This window comes from Cinclus cinclus, chromosome 8, assembly GCF_963662255.1.
Source record: "Cinclus cinclus chromosome 8, bCinCin1.1, whole genome shotgun sequence".
Taxonomy (NCBI): Eukaryota; Metazoa; Chordata; class Aves; order Passeriformes; family Cinclidae; genus Cinclus; species Cinclus cinclus.
This window is the reverse complement of record NC_085053.1, coordinates 27,434,733-27,451,905: the sequence shown is the minus strand read 5'-3', so window position 1 is coordinate 27,451,905 and position 17,173 is coordinate 27,434,733. Positions and strand designations below refer to the sequence as shown.

The 17,173-nt window shown below is 45.9% G+C and overlaps 1 protein-coding gene across 1 annotated transcript; it reads left to right on the top strand.

The window, feature by feature from the left end:
• The first annotated feature begins 15,047 nt into the window (after positions 1-15,047).
• JUN (Jun proto-oncogene, AP-1 transcription factor subunit) lies at positions 15,048-17,173 on the top strand. Its single transcript, XM_062497365.1, has one exon. The coding sequence runs from the start codon at positions 15,336-15,338 to the stop codon at positions 16,278-16,280; it is 945 nt and encodes a 314-aa protein (XP_062353349.1). The 5' UTR covers positions 15,048-15,335; the 3' UTR covers positions 16,281-17,173.

Below are 17,173 nucleotides of genomic sequence, written 5' to 3'. Positions count from 1 at the left end.
GAAGGGACAGGGGACCCAAAGCCTCAGACACTCAGCAATTTGTTTAAGCAATCTTTAGGCACCCACACAATTAAGACTCCTACCCAGTGGCCTAAAATTAAGGCTGCTTGAGAGAAAAGGCAAAAGGTTTTGGTTTCATTCCGTTTCGGTGAGGTTTCTTGCTATTATCTGTCTTGGTTTTCCATGGAGCGAAACAAACTAAAGCACTTCAGGAAAAATCCATCCATAGGATATACATGTAAGAAGCCCTGGCGATGAACTCTCCCATATTGTTGCTCTTTTTACTTTCCTGACTCTGATTTTTATAAGTAAAAAGAGGAGGCTGTGACTGAAACGAAAGAAAGTACCCCCTTCCCCCCAGCAAATCCATTTTAAAATTTGATTCTTGAATCGTTTTCAGAAAAATGGCCACAAAAATGGAGCATCCTTGAGTATTTTCCTTTGGGGAAATAAAATAGTAATTTCCCTTTAGATACAGTTTAAAAAATAATTTGCAGTGTAAAGTTAAACAGAGACACTACCCACCCAGGATTAATCCAGCTTCTCAGTTGTGATTATGAAATGGCACATTGAAATTCAAAGAATTTCCAAGATATTTTGCCAACTTAAGTTTTCTGAGGTTGAACTTTGATAGCTGCCTGCCTGGAGATGCTGAAAAGTGTGGGTTTAGCTGAAAGCAGCTACTTTAAACTTAAAGATATGAGAATGGCTTGACAGTTTTGATCTGTACAACATTTTAAATCCACAGAGAAGTGTCTGTTCTGCATCCCAAACTACTGCACCATTTGTGCCTTCAGGTAACAACCACAGCAGGAAGCCCAAAACTTGGATTCCTCTTGCCACATCCCACTTGCAACATACTGTCAAGAAAATATGGGGGAAGTACCAATTCCCCCTGGGTAACCACAGGGCATCCATTTCTAGGATTCCTAGAGAAATGAGGCCATGGACAACAGGCAAAATTACATTAATTAAATACATTAAATATATTAAATATGTGACAAACTTAGTCTGAGCTCAGACTTGTATTGGACTTTCTTCAGTTGTTGACTGGGCTGGGATTACATTTCCACAGCTCCAAAGGAGCACCAGGGCAAGGCTACATTCATAAAAGGAATAAAAGTTTTGACACCAGGTTTCATATTGTAAATTTCTCCTTTAAAATAACCTGCTTGCCAAAGCAGTTCAGCTGCCAGAAGGGGAGAGAGGCTGGGAAATTTTATTCCCTTTTAAAAGCAACGAGTGGGCTGTGCTGTTCAGGTACACGAGGCATCGCTCCAGAACCAGGGAGCCTTGGCTCATTAGGAGCAATTAAAAACAAAATTCTGAGGGGACTTTAAAAACAACAACTTCCCAAAACAAAACATGCATATGTACCACATGCATTTGTTTATGCAGCTGTAATGAGTGATGAAATCCATTTATGAGCTGAAGTCACAAGATTCTAAGCAGGTCTTTGTTTAATCTCAGTAAGTCTTGACATTTCCCTACTACTTATAATAATGGGATTTGGATCAACATTTTCAAACTTCTGCACCTGTTTTTTAACACTGCTCACCAAGTGCACTTCTCTGCTTCTCTGCAAACAGAGTAGGCTCTTCTGGAGGTCCCACTTCAATCAAGCACCCTAAAAACAGATACGGAAACCTGGTTTAGTTGAACACATGCCTGCAGTTCTTGAATTCAGCACATCTTCTGCAGTTCTTACTCAGACTGAGACTCTGGGCAACCTACAAAGAGCGTAAATAAAAATCAATGAGACCATTAGTGGGATGAATACTTACAGCATCAGCCCTTCTATAACCACAAAGTCTGCCCAGATGGATGCCCTTAAAAGACTTTCAGAAGGTTTGCTCCAGACAATGGCTCTCGTTCCAGCATGTTGCTGTGACTTGGGAGAATAAAATGAAGATGAATGCAGCTGTTTCTGCTTACATTAATGCAGCATTAGTGCCCTCAGTAACAAAGGTAGGACAGAGTATGCAGGAAAATAAAAGATTCAGCACAAATAACTATTAAGGTACATGTTTTGTGTATTTATAAACTGTTCTAAGCTTTAGATGTATTATTATATAGCTTTAACATCAGTAATCCTGCATATAAATCCAGACCATGTTTTCAGCTTTGATATTAAGACGAAAAAGGGCCAGACTAAATATATTGGGCACTGCTGGTTTTGTCATTACACTGCTATTAGCTTTGCAAACAGCTCTGATGTTTTGTGAGGATCAGACCAAAACTAAATTAATACAGGTCCACTGGTAATACAAACAGAGTGATTTTGTATTAGTTCTTTCAAGAAGGGAAAAAAAGGTTAGACTCCTTGGCTGAACAAAAAGTCAGTGTACCCAATGTACCAGGACAGGGCATCCCAGACAGAGAAAAGTTCTCTGGGCCTGTGAGGCATGAGGGAAAGTGTTGCTCCAATACCTTTCTCTGTTCTGTCTCTCCTTTGGCCCATTCACCTCCTGCTCTCTAGAGGCCCAAAGGAGCCAGGAGAGCAGGTGGATTTTCATGTGGCAGCAAACCAAGATGGCAGGAGGATATAAGGACAACACAAGGACCTTTCATCTGGAATGTTTTGTTCCAAGCTGCCTCTTTTTTATGTGCAAAACTATAAAGAACAAGTCAATTTGTTCTGCAGCCTGGACCCAAATTTCAGAAGGCTCTAACAAGGCTGAAGTCAAATACACATAATCCGCATCACCCATCTGGCACCAATACAGTGTGCTCCTACTCCTTGCAATTTTCACAATTATTTTTATTGATCTAGGAAAATAATATGCACTATTGCATCAGGAATTTATATATGCTAGCTACATTCATGGGAAAATAAATGCTATCTTCCTACCTAAATTCTAAGTATATAGGGATTATATTTTATATTTCCCCATTTCCAAAGCCTTCTTCAGCAATTTTCCTTTCACCTTTGGGATCTGCTGTATCAGAATGTCCAAAAGAAAACAGCTGTAACAAGTCAGAGTAACAACTGAAAAACACATATCAGTAAAAACCATCCTTTAATATGTGAGCCCACATGAACTAAACCCAGCTGAAAACTTCTGAGAAGCTAAATTAAAATAAATAACTGTGAGAACTAAGTAAACAGTTCCCTTACTGGATTTGCTATGACTGACTAAAACCTTTCTTCCTCTTTCTACATTAAAGGAGAGTCCTAAAACCACATTTTGCATATTTTATTTGCTCAAACCTTTTCTAACCTGGTTCCCAGGTCAGACCAAGTCTAAAAAAAAACTTCAAAAAGTGAATCTAACATTATTCTAAAATAACAGAACCCAGTGAAGTGTGAAAACAGGACTGTCAATAAATGTCTACTCTTATTCCCAGACCCAGAGTGGAATTCTAAACAATTGTAGCCCCTAAGATTCACAATTTATTGAACTGAATGTGCATGCCAGCTTTAGCAATCAATGCTACCCATCTGATGCCTCTGAATGCTTTCACCAGAGAGAGGAACTCCAGGTTTGGAGAAAGAAAAACATTTCTCTGATTGTTTTAAAGATCACAGTTGAAAGTTTCTTGAAAGGTCAGAAAGCAAATTCTCCTGGTAGACACAGATTAGCAGCAGAGGGTAGGCAAGGTGCTCAGGGTGTATGGGAAGGGTAATCCATCAGATTGATAGCACCACTATGTATATGCTACAATTATATCTTATCTCCCCAGCCCTACAACCAAAATAAACCCCATGGAAGCCTTGGAGTCTGCTTCTGTTGTCTTTAAGTACACACCCCTTAGGGTGGCGACCCAGGACACACCACACGCCTTTTACCTCATGTAAGACAAAAGCAAAACAAATATAATCAGTATTTTTCCTTTTAGGACTCTCACTGAGCCTCTTTGATGTGTTTTCCCTAATCGTTTTCTCTTTTTAATCATCACACTCAGGGGTTTCTCTGGGCTTATTATGGTTTAGGTTTTATGTAACCTCTTCCAGGCGGGCGCCTTCCCAAGCTCCCAACACAGCAACTGCTGTAACAGTACACAGCAACTCTACACCAAGGAATACCTTGGCCAAATGAAACCAAAAGGGAAATTTAGATGAGTACATTCTGCTTAGGTTGGAATTTTGGCTCAGACACAAGAGTTCACACTCCTGGTCTTGCAAAAAGAAGCTCTAATGGAGATACTGAAAATGAAAGTATCTGTTCTACTTCAAAGCTGAAAATCCGACCACTTCTACAAAGTGCTTTTCTGCTCTGGGAAATTTTACTTATCTACACCGATTCATGAAGGGGAAATCCTTGGTCCTGCAAGTTACCTGCGGGTTTGCCATTCACTGGACTAGACCTGAGACTCCACCAGTATGATTTACTGGCATAAAACTAGTTAAATTTAAACTTCCAATTTCCATGTGGCTGCTTGCCAATATTTCTTTATCTTAGGAGCAATTATTCACATTTACACTTTATCTTGATTCTCTTTAGCAACATTTCTATTTACACCAAGAACCCTTCAATGTATTACTACATTCTTTTCAGTTTTACCTAAGAGGTGCATTAGTGTACTGTAGCTCAAAAATGTTCCTGATCCACTGCTAACAAACTGGCTCAATTAATAACAGGCACCATGTAAAACTCACATAAATGGAATACCTATAAAATGTCTTGTAAACAGCTGCCCCCCGTCTAAGCTGACAGTAGATTCATAAGGTTCTAGAGTTAATTTCCATTTATCAGCTAAGAATTACAGACATCACTGATACTCATTTCTGTTGTTCCATGTCATGACGCTGCCCATGGAGGAAGCAGGAGCTGGGACAAGAACTGGAAATATTTCCTTCACGTGGGAAGGTGCCCTGTTAAGAAACTGCTTATTGAACCTGACAGCAGGCGTATAAACAACATTAGAGGGAGTGCTCACACATGTACTCCCAATAAAGGGGAGGACAAGGCGGTGAAAGTTAAGAGCTATTACAAGACAAATACAAATTAAAGACATTGGTTTTAATCTCCAGGATACTAAAATATTTTTTGAGAGCTCCCAGTGTTTGCGGGAGGAGGGAGAGAAAGAACGGGGGTAGGGGAGCAGTAACCCCTGCTGAGACTTTTCTTATGGTTTCTGTCACCTTTTGTGGAGAAAATCATTCTAGAGAAAAGCAGGAGAGGATTTTGAAACTAACAGAGAAGGACTTGCTAAAAGGTACTTCGGTCTCTGTAAAACTTTCCATGGGGTCTGAAAAAACACCCTGAGCACGCCCTTTATCACACAGTTTTGCATATGAAACGCTGATTGTTTCAGAAGCAGTTGTTATATTTTTACCTGAGGGGTTATTCCCGTCAATTGCCCCCTGATTACTGATCTGTGAGAAGCAAGCGAAGGACACAGAGCTACCACAAAGACAGAAGTACAACTGTTGAAGTTCATGGGATTTTCAACCTTTCCCTCTCCTTACCCCAAAACTTTCAGCTTTGAGCGAACTACTATTCTTTTGTTTGGCTGCCTGGTGGGCCACCTGAAAACCATCAGCACTTTGAGAAGAAAGCTGCTATGGTTTATTCAGAATTTCCTTAACCCGAAGTCCTGCTGTGCGTTGCCATTTCCCAGAAAGGTGCATTGTTCTATCAGCACCCCAATCAAATTCAGGAGCAGAGCCGCGCTGTCGGGACGTGCAGCAGCTCAGATAGGCCGGGCTGTTGCAATCCTGTTGCAATCCCGTGAAGAAAACAGAACGTTAACACCGGCGTGCTGCTCCCACGCCCTCCCCTCTCCAGGCTTCCCATTAACTCCGTGACACCCTGCAAGGCGCAGGATTTATTTACACAACACCACTCTCGAGACGGGCCTTTGTTCGGCTGCGATGTTGACAAGGCTTAGGAAGCACTACCCGCCAGAGTGAAGGTGTATTAAGCATCAACTGAGGGCGAAAGAAATGCTTTGAGACTCGCTTGATCGAGTTTCCAGCTGCAGCACAATTCCCTTTTAGCCAGGAGCTGCTGGGACAAACTAGGGAAGCTCCTGGCTTTCACAGAGCAGTGGCTGGCACTCACTCGGTGGTTCCACGAGGACTTTAATCCGGGATATGCGGTGACACCTTGAAAAGAAGCAAATTCCTCTCTGCCCAGCCACCGAGGTTTTTGCTGGGCTGGATTGAGCGGGACGTGTTTCCCAACAGCCTTCACCTCAGGGCTGTGTCAGCGCCAGGGAGGGGACAGCGTGGGAGCCGGAAAAGGCAGGACGGGCTCTTGTGTCACAGGGCTGGCCGAGCACACGGCGAGCCCGACGTCACTCCCGGCTCTGCTGATTTACATCTGCTCGGGAGCGCTCCTCGCTTCTCCTTAAAAAGCGTGGCTAGGTGGAGAGCGGCTTACAACAGAATACCGGTGTGAAAACAGCCAGGGAAGTTCCGGGGCAGATTTATCGGGTGGAGGTGACCAAAGGGCCGTAAGCTTCACCTCCCCACTCCTGAGGCCGTGGCACCCATCCTCAGGGTATAAAGCAGGAGAATTCCGTTTCATGTGGTCGTCTTCTCGCCAGAGGTTTAGACTGAGAAACAGGGCTTATTATTTTGGAAACGACCAGTGGGAAGGTGGAGAGGCGCTGGTGGCTGTGCCTCAGCATCCCCCTTCTAGGAAACTGCCATGTGATAATTCCTCCTACGTGAACAACTCCAAATCATTTTTCAGAGACTCTGAATGTAAAGAAAACAAAACAACCCCGACAAAAAGCAAGCCCTTAGCCACTGGAAGATACTTGGTCAAAAAAGTCAGAGAGTGACCAGAGAGTTAAACTGGCATAAATCTCAGGGCCAGTATACGCTTCACACAGTCTTGGGTCAGATTCAAAATGCATTACAAGGCTCATGAACCAATAAAAATACCATTGATTGATAGCCTAAAAGCAAATGGGGACAGTAGCAAATATTTTATACCAACAGGTTAATCCTAGATCTTCTTCCAGATTTAAGTCCATTGCTTCTCCATACCTATTCCTTAGTGCATTTCAAAACATAAAAATAGTTCATACAACTTGTCCAGTATTTATTCCCCTCAGGAATTTTTCCCCTGCTTTACTAGGATTTCAGTCTCATTATGCCCATTTACAAGGAGGGAAATCAAGCTGCAAAGATGCTAAAGGTGATTAAAGGTCATTCAGTTGGGAGGCAAAAGCAGGGAAGAGTGCGATTCCCATTTCAGTTGACTCTCTTCTCCTGTTTTTCCTCTTTGGGTATACAGAAAATAAGATTACTTTTCATTAAACTCACAAGGTTATATTAAAGAAGTGAACAAAATTTTTTGCCAATTTTTTTGCTAAAAGTTTTCTTAGTTGTCTTGAAGGGAAATATGTTCCACATAAGTACTGCTTAAGGGTTAGGTGAATACTCTGCTGACCAATAACAAAAATGGAAAATATACCTCTGTTCTTATTAATATTTATGTAATAATTCAGAGCTGAAATTGGCTATCATTGAACTGACCTCAGATCTCTGACATAAATGCCTATTTGAAGCACCTGGCAATGGGCTGGGAGCATCCACACCCAGAAGAGCTTTGTCTGGGCCTGCAGCTCTGCCAGCCACACACCTTTTCCTACACCGCTGCAGGAACTGGGAAACATCAGCACAAAACGTGCTTATGTAGAACAAGGCTGCGTTGTACCATTAACTCTTACAACACACGTGCTTCACTTCCCTCACATGACTTACCTGAGCCCACAGCCCTCTTCTCACTCAACAGAAACCTCTGGAAATCTGTGCATGCTGCAGCTGGTACCCAGCTCTCTAAACACCAAACAGCCACTTCTGGAATGGCTTTCTAGTTGTTTCCTTTAAAAAAAAAAAAGTAAAATTTAAATCAATCTGAATTTCAATTCACAGCCATCACAGCCTTTAGGCCTTTGCTTCAGCGTTGTCCTTTTATTCTGAAAATTCTCCTTGATCTTATGAACTTGTTTTTGACATATTCAAATGTTATGGCCTTTTATATGTTTCATATGTTCTCAACAGACTGTAAATAGTCCTGAGAGCTGAGCAACCCATCTGCCAAAGGCACTGCCAGCTGCTCATGGACTTGCTCTAGCACACATGGGAACCCATCGTAAAAACACAAAATCTCAGGTAGTGACCCTTATGATTCTGGGCTAAATTTTTCATTTCTTCTTCCTCCTGAAACAAGGGAACATAGAGATGCTCTAGTGTTGCAGCTGCATACAATTTTTGCCAAGAACAGCAATTTTGAGAGGTTGAGCATCCTGGTTCTTCTCCTGTGGAAGTCCTGAGGGTCTGCTGTGGGTGAGCCCAGGACATTCCCAGCCAGTGAGGGGACAGAGCTGCCCAGACAGGGAGGAGCAGCTGCGTCATTGTGTGATAGCTCAGCTGGGATCAGAGATCAGCTTGTTGTTTATTAATCAGGTGGGACAGAGGGAGAGTAGCAGTTCAGCAGCACCTTCTCCAAAACAGAAACCTTGAACTCTGCTTGTGCTTCCAGGCACTGTCCTTCCCAGGCCATGCCCTTTCCTCCCTACACTGCCTTCCTTGGCTCTTTGGCAACCCTAACTGCTCCCACACCATGACTCCAACACAAATGACTGTCATCCACAGTGAATGTTTCCATTTGAATTACGTGAGCAGGCACTCAGTAAACTTCCCCACAGGCTCCACCACACTAATCCCTGGGAAGGAGCAACCTGCAGGACCTACTTTCACTCCTGAATGCTTTCTCTGTTTGCTGCTCCTCCTGTCAGGGCCTTTACCCGAATTCAGACAGGTGTCCTTACATCTGTCACCCACCAGCCACGGCTGACATTCAGGACAGGAACTCACTGTCTGTGTCCAAGCCTGAGCCCACAGCACAAAACAGGAAAGCTTGATTGCTCCCTGGAAATCCCAGAGCTCTGTGCTGCTTTTCATTGGGCAGTTTTGGTCTCATGCAGACTCGCTTCCTCCACTTCTCCTGTTGCAAGTACTGCTTTATCCCAGGTTGCCAGGAGCCTACTGTGCCAACAGCTGCTAAGACAGAGCAAGGTGTCAACTTTGACAGGATGCCAGATTGTTTATTAATTAAAGATTTAAGCACTCTGTATCTGTCCTGAGACCCTAATCAAAACTGAGCTATTTTACTGAGGGCTCTGAATGGTTAAATCCAGTTATTCTGAGACTTTCAGTCACAACTGGCAATCACAAATAAATCCATTTTGTTGACACTACTGTCTGTTTATTGAAATACCCAAAGACCACAAAGATAACTTCAGTTCTCCATGGCGAAACACCACCTCAGTAATATGGGAACATATGCACGCTTCCAGCAGGATCTTTCCCCCCGAACACAATAAATATCTTTTCAAAGGCGTTCACCTGCCTCCTCAGAACTCAGCATCAATATGCTTCTATTTGTATGGTTCATTTTTCCTGCTGCCAGCTCCCAATGCCAAGCAGAGCCGTCTGCTTCCCATATGCCACCCGTCCTCCAGTGCCTCCTCTCCTGCTTACCTTCCCCCTCTGGGCTCCCACTGTGGATCAACTGCTACTCTGCCAGCCTTCTTGGTGTGTAGAGGATTTTTCCGACTGCAAGCTCCACAGGATGGGAACTCTGCCCAACTCTCTATTTGCCAGAGCACCAGCTAAGCTGTGGTATAGAAATAAAGAGCACAGAGACGTTATTGGTGTGACATTTAGATTTGTAACATCCCAAACATCCTTCTAGAGCAAGGTGTCCCTGCCCAGGGCAAGGGGGTTGGGACAAAATGATCTTTAAGTTCCCTTCCAACCCCAGCCATTGCAGGATTCTAAAACGCATGGGAAACGAGGCCCCAGGGTTCCTTTCAGACTCATCTCTAAACAATGTGGTTAACTTCTACTTGCTCAGGGTTTTGATCAAAAAAATAAAAAATATATACAAGTGTTTGAATAAAAAATTATAAAGTTCGTTACCTATTTGCAAATATATTTCTGAGCACTTGCAGTGAGCACTGAAATCCTCTATAGTGCAATAGTGAGAAATTTAGTACAACTACTGAGTGAAGAGGTCATCCCATCCACTTTAAAGACAATGATATCACATCTTTCATTCAGATGTTGCTGCACATCAGCATCCAGGGTTTGAATCGCTCAGGCAGCATTCTTAGGAAAATTGGAAGTGTTTTTAGTGGTTCCTCCCTCACTTCTGTAGCATTTCTGTGTGTTTACAGCACTGCTGTCCTGCCCCAGAGGTAACCCAACAGGTCTTGCAAAGCCTCCTAACTTTGCCCCACCTCCATCATTCACAATCTTGTCTCTCTAACCTACTCATTTTCCCCCATTCCACAAACTATTAGTTTCAAAGAAATTCAGAGATTAATTAAAATGATTGGTGGGATGAGTAGGTGAGGGGGACAGGCCAAAGGGCTTGACAAGAAGAAAGATGAAAAGGACTAAGTGCGTATGGCTTGGCTATGCGATGACTAATGGAGGGTGGAGGAGATGGACACGATATTCATTTACAAGTGCCTGTGGTTCTGAAGAGCGTTTTTCATGTGCAAAATGAAGACTCGCTCAAGACTGGCTGGATTTTTTTTAGAGTTTTGGTTCCAGGTCCTCCATGTCAAGTTGTGAGTCCCACTCTTCCCTCGCCCTATACATTCCCACCTTTCCCCTGTGTCCCCAAAAGTATTGATTGGTTTTTATTTCAGACTCAGTTCCTGGATCTCCACCTGGCCACAGGAGTCCTGCTGGGAGCAAAGAGCAGGAGGAGAGGCCACGGAAGCCGGGGGTGGATGAGGTGGCAGCTCTGCCACGCCTGTGCTGTGCTGCAGACTTGGACCCACTTGAACTGAGGACGCAAACACGCCCTGGGGAACCAGCAAGGGACTGGGACCAGCAGAACCCTGGGATGATTTTGCTTCCACTTGGCCTAAGGAAAACTCTGTTCCTCGGACCCTCTCACTCCCACCTGCTTTTACTATGCTGTGATGGAGCAAATATCAGAAAAATACTTGTGCTTTCTGACTCTTCAAACTCTTTGTCTCCTCTGATTGGAGAAATCTGGTGTATAGTAAGTAATGCCTTAAGCAAGTGGAAAGCAGTGTGTGGAAATCCAGCAATTCCCAGTTTTATTCACTTTAAGATGTGAAAAAGGAAATGACATTTTAAAAGCGTGAAGTCCTCTATTTTAAAAAAGAAAAAAAGGCAGAAAATCTATACAATTACTTTCTATACAGTAAAAATGTTACAGAAACTTCTCTGAGGAGAAAAAGCAAAATAGCCCAACAAGTCCAAAGAAAACTATATATTTCAATATTTAATATACATGTAATAATATTATATAGAAAAAAGTAGTTTTTTCTGTGCACACCATTTCCAATATTTAAAAAAATCAGAAGCTGACATTTATCCTTTTTTCTTTCATTTTTTTTCCAAATGATTTTGGAATAAGTCAAAAGCCTTTGAGATGCAGAAGTGAAACAAAACAACAAACCCTTTTATTCCTGGACACCAAATATAATTTAGATGGATGTGTTGTATGTAAGAAATTTGTATTTGTCCCTGAAAAGCCATTTAATTATTCAGATTATCTTGCCTCGCTCAGGCTTCTATTGATTGATTAGAGAAGTTTATAAATCAAAATGTGCATTACTGCTGCTCAACGCATCCGCCTTTCAGAAATACAGGGCAGGGATTGGCAATTGCTAGCCACAAGTTTGTTTATTGAGCCATGTAAATGGCTCTGGTTTGTACCTAGGTCAGGAAGTGTTCCATCATCCTACCAAAGGAATATTTTCTTAAGGACGTCAGAAAAGGGGGGATAAAAGCCCGGAATTAATAGGTGTTTAATAAATCAGGGTATAGCCACCAGAATTCCCAGCTCCTTGGCTAGTGGCCACACAGAATCACTATCCATGAGTCCCACTTCTGGTTCTGCTCCACTCTGAAGGTCTCAGATGCTGAATTTGGGACTGAAATCTCAGCCAAGTCCTCCCTAAGATCCTCAGTTAGGCAGAAAAATCCCCTGGGAGCAGCCAAGAGCTCTTGTCTTTGATTTCAGTGCTCTCCTGCTCCCCACAGCCCTCACAAGCTTCACCTTGACTCTCTATTGCAGCCTGGACCAAATAACCTCCAGTGAGCAGCAATTAACTAATGAGTGTCCCCCACAGCTACAGGGCCTCAGCTCCTACACGTCTCCAGCAAACTGGAATGTCTGCTCCTGAAACCCCGCCTTTGCAAGAGGAAGGAAGCACAGAGCTGAAATGGGTGGAGGGGAAAAAAAATTAAATTCAATTAATCCCTCCAGCCCCGTCCAATCTTCACTGAAGCTAATCAAAACCTTGCACTGATATCAGTGGACTCCAAAGGCAGTTTAACAGGTTATACAAATCTGCAATAAAGAGTGGTTTAAGCTACACTGAGCATGTTCCTCATAGTCTGAACTTTGCTTTCTAGGACAAAAAAAAAAAAAAAAAAAAAAGAAGAAAACCCCAAAAGATAAAACAAAACAACACAACCAATTAAATACATAAAGTTAATCAAAATAAATTTTATTAGTAGTATTTATCTGTATGTCAAATTAATTCTATTACCTCCTATGTACCAAAACCCACAAACAACCCCCCATTTTTCACTTTATTTGGAAATATTTAAAATATTGTATTTGGAAATATAAACTACATACATTAATGACTTAGAATACAAGTCTTGCGTTTCTCCAGATTTTCTTCCTTGCCCTTTATAAACATAAAAACTTCGGGGTGAGAGAGAGGATATCATTTATGGGCTATCTCCGGGGGTTGTAACACATCAAGGACTGCCACATCAGGTCTGACGAGATACCCATCTGACAGGGGCCAGGAGTGGGTCCCCAGGGAGGCAGAGAAACCAGGGATGCCCCCCCAGGCACCAGTCATTTGCAGCTCCGGGAATTCCAGAGCCAGTGTAGATGTTCCGTGATTCACAGACCTGAAGTGATTTCTCTTCTGTGAATTCATCCAATCACGTTAAAATCCCTCAGCCCACCCTTGCCAGGGAGTTCCAGCGCTGAACCACAGTTCTGTGAAGACATTTCTCTGGTTTATTCAGAACCTGCCAGTTTCATTTGATGCTCCTTGGCTCTGCGGCCAGAAGAGTCACTCACTGCTCCCTATTTATCTTGTATGTAAAGATTAAAAAGGAATTAAACAAATGCTTTGAGTGCTCACTGCATTAATGAATTTCAGAGATTTTCTTACGCATGTGCAGTAACTTAGCACTGTTCAGCTGAACAGTTTATGCAGCTGAAGTTTGAGTTACCTGCAGCCCAGAGAGATGCTGCCTCTGTGAAAGCCGTGCAGACACCAGCAGCATACAGCAAACCCCTACATCCAGTCCAACCGTTGCATTTTGTGCCACAAACTGTTAACACACTGCATGTATTATTTCCATTATTCTCGTTAACACCAGTGCCCACCGTGTGGCCAAAGTCAAGCGGGAACACCAGGGAAAAACACAGAAGGAAAAAAAAACCAAAACCCAATGACTTCAAAGAGGGGAGCTGGACCTTCACTCTTCTTTCACAGCTGCTGATGTTTCTGTTTGCTTCTCTGCTCCCTCCTATACGGTAACTAATAATTATATCATTATATCCAGCAAAAAAATCGCAATGGAGAATTTGAAAGTGTGTTTTCAAAACTGGACCTAAGTTTGTTAGCTTCACACATCATAAGAATGGATTGAAGCTGACAGACCAAGTTCTGCACCGACAAAAAGCTGAATAGCAAGTAACAGCTTCTTGTTGGAATTAGGCTTCCAAGGAGCACTTGTTGCACGGCTGGCAATCAAACACACAAGTAGTTTGCAGTCCCTGTGCCACCCCGTATTGTCACCGTCTGTCCTCAAATAGCTGCTACACTTTATTATTTGGGGTAGCTGCCTGTCAGCAGTCCCAAATCCTCATCACCCCGAGAGAAGGGTGTGTGCGAGGCAAGGTAAGGAAAACGAATCCCTTTTATCAGCGCTCTGCCCTGGAACGCCGCTCGCACAGGGCAGCTCCAGCGAACCAGACAGCTCCCATCTGTTGCTCCGAGGGGAACATGCCAGCAGAGACTTTTCTCCTCCACCGCGATCCTCCGGCTCCAGCCCTTATTTTCCCTCCCGACTAACCTGCACTTCCACAGCAATACTGGGACACTGTCTAAAATTAGGCCGTCGCTGTCCCCTCCCCCTGGAGGACGAGTCCAGAGAAACCCATCCGCAGCCCGGCTTTTTCCTGTCGGGTTTTATTTCCCCTCTGTATTCTCCCGTTTATTCCCGAGTCCGGGAACTGACGTCCCGACTCTGTAAAGGCAAAGCCGCTCCGGGGGGCGGAGGTGGTGGGGGCGTACGCGAACACCCGCGGCCGAGACCCGCGGCTCCCGCCGGGCTGGGCGGGCGAGCGCGGGCCCCGCGGGGGCCCAGCCCGGGGCGGGGAGCGCGGGCTGCCCCCGGTGCCGCCCCCGGCGCTGCCTGGAAGCCGCGGGGGCGGCGGGACGGGGAAACCACGTGGGGCTCCCCGGGAGCGCCACCTGAAGGGCCGAACCACCGCCGGGGGAGGGAGGAGCGGCGAAGGGGGGTGCGGGGGGGGGGGGGGAACACACCACAGCCCGAAACCCGGCGGAGGCGGCGGCCGCCAAGCAAACAAACAAACGAGCGAGCGCACAAACAAATAAACGAGGCGAGGCGCGAGCACAGCGGCGGCGGGCCGGGGCCGAACGCGGACCCGCCGCGCTCGGTTCGGTGCCCGCCGAGGAGGCGACCGGGCGGCCCCGGCGGCCAACGCCGCGCGCGCGGGACGCGGTAACCAGATATTTGAAAAACAAAGACGTCAGCCCACACTGCCCCGCGCGCGCCCCCCCCGGCATTACGTCATCCCACAAGGCCCCGCGCGCTCAAGAAGCTTCTGAGGGGGGGTGACCATGGCGACCCGGGCCGGGTCCGCGCGCCGGGCCCTGGCCCCGCCCCCCCGGGGACGGGGCGGAGGCAGCCAATGGGGAGCGCGCGGGGTGACATCATGCGCTATTTTTAGCGGGCTCGCGGCCGCTGATAAGTGAAGGGCTGCACGGCGGGAGCGGGCGCAGAGCGCGGGGCGGGCGGGAGCGAAACGAGCGCGTCTGAGTGCGGGCTCCGGGACGGTGGAGCGGGAGTAGCGCGGAGCCGGGCAGGGAAAGTACTTGTGGCGGCGGAGCGGCGTCCCGGCACCGCCGGCACACGGAGGAGGAGGGCGGCGAGGCGCCCCGCCAGGCCGGGCGGGCTCTCAGCGCGGCGGCGGCAGCAGCGATCCAGTAAGGCTCCGCGTTTCTCCTTCCTCGGCTCCGCGTTCCCCTTCCCCGGGAGGGTCGGGGTGCCCGCGGGGAGCTGAGTGGCGGCCGGGCAGCTTCCCCTCCCCGGACTCTGTTCTATGAGTGCAAAGATGGAGCCTACTTTCTACGAGGATGCGCTGAGCGCCGGCTTCGCGCCGCCGGAGAGCGGCGGATACGGATACAATAACGCCAAGGTGCTGAAGCAGAACATGACGCTGAACCTGTCCGACCCCTCCAGCAACCTGAAGCCGCACCTGAGGAACAAGAACGCCGACATCCTCACCTCCCCCGACGTGGGGCTCCTCAAACTGGCCTCGCCCGAGCTGGAGCGGCTCATCATCCAGTCCAGCAACGGGCTGATCACCACCACGCCGACCCCGACGCAGTTCCTGTGCCCCAAGAATGTCACCGACGAGCAGGAGGGGTTCGCCGAGGGCTTCGTGAGAGCTCTGGCGGAGCTGCACAACCAGAACACGCTGCCCAGCGTCACCTCGGCGGCTCAACCTGTCACCAGCGGGATGGCACCTGTGTCTTCCATGGCCGGCAGCACCAGCTTCAACACTAGTTTGCACAGCGAGCCCCCGGTGTACGCCAACCTCAGCAACTTCAACCCCAACGCGCTCAGCTCCGCGCCCAACTACAACGCCAACAGCATGGGATACGCGCCCCAGCATCACATAAACCCCCAGATGCCCGTGCAGCATCCCCGGCTCCAGGCTCTGAAAGAGGAGCCGCAGACTGTACCTGAAATGCCGGGGGAAACTCCTCCCCTGTCCCCCATTGACATGGAGTCACAGGAGAGAATCAAAGCCGAGAGAAAGCGCATGAGGAACAGAATCGCGGCGTCCAAATGCCGGAAAAGGAAGTTGGAAAGGATTGCCCGGTTGGAAGAAAAAGTGAAAACTTTGAAAGCCCAGAACTCAGAGCTGGCATCCACTGCCAACATGCTCAGAGAACAGGTTGCACAGCTTAAGCAGAAGGTCATGAACCACGTCAACAGCGGGTGCCAGCTCATGCTCACACAGCAGTTGCAGACGTTTTGAAGAGACTCTTCAGCGAGAACTGTGTGTTGTGGTACAACTAAAACGGGAAAAATCCAAAGTGGCAGAGGCATAAAGCTAATGGCAAAAGCTGGGAGGCTGAGTTCTGCCTGTGCTCCGCAAAGCGCATGTGTGGAAAGACTGGCAAAGCCTTCAGCCGGAGCCGGGAGTGCAGCGGCCGGCGCTGCTCCGGGAAGTGCTGTTCCTGCTCGGATGAGATGTCAGATCTTCGTTTAACATTGACCAAGACCTGCATGGACCTAACATTCGATGATCATTCAGTATTAAAGGTTAAACTGCAATAGAAACTGTAGATTGCTTTATGTAGTATTCATTAAGAAAAAACAAAGTGGGAGGGAGGTTTGTGGGAGGCTGATAAACAAAAAAAAAAAAAACAAACTGTTCTGCCTGCCTTCAAGTAAATTGTGTATGTACATATCTTTTTTTATTTTATTTTATGAAAGTTGATTAATGTCAATAAACTACTTCATGACTTTGTAAGTTATTTTTATGTTGTTTATTTGGGCACTGCCCAGTATTGTTTGTAAATAAGAGGCTTTTTTTTAGCACTCTGAGTTTACCATTTGTAATAAAGTATAATTTTTTAATGTTTCTGTTTCTGGAAAAAATCTAGAAGGTTCTATTATATTTAAGAAAAATAAAATAATTAAAATGTATTTTCCCCTCACACTTTTTTTTTTTCTGACTAGCACCTAAGTTGGGAAAATGCCCTTTGAGCTGCACTCTGAAGGGTAGGGATTATGCTGAACTTACTCTGTAACTCCAGACATATCCTGGAGCAGTTGTCAGGAGGGGAAGGAAGAAGCCAGATCGTGCTCACTAAACTCATACAACTTTTGGGTTTGTCCTGTAGTTGTAGTCCCCAGCTGCAGCCT

Bases quoted from the DNA above. Each gene is read 5' to 3' on its own strand.
- JUN (XM_062497365.1), top strand. From the start codon at position 15,336: ATGAGTGCAAAGATGGAGCCTACTTTCTACGAGGATGCGCTGAGCGCC.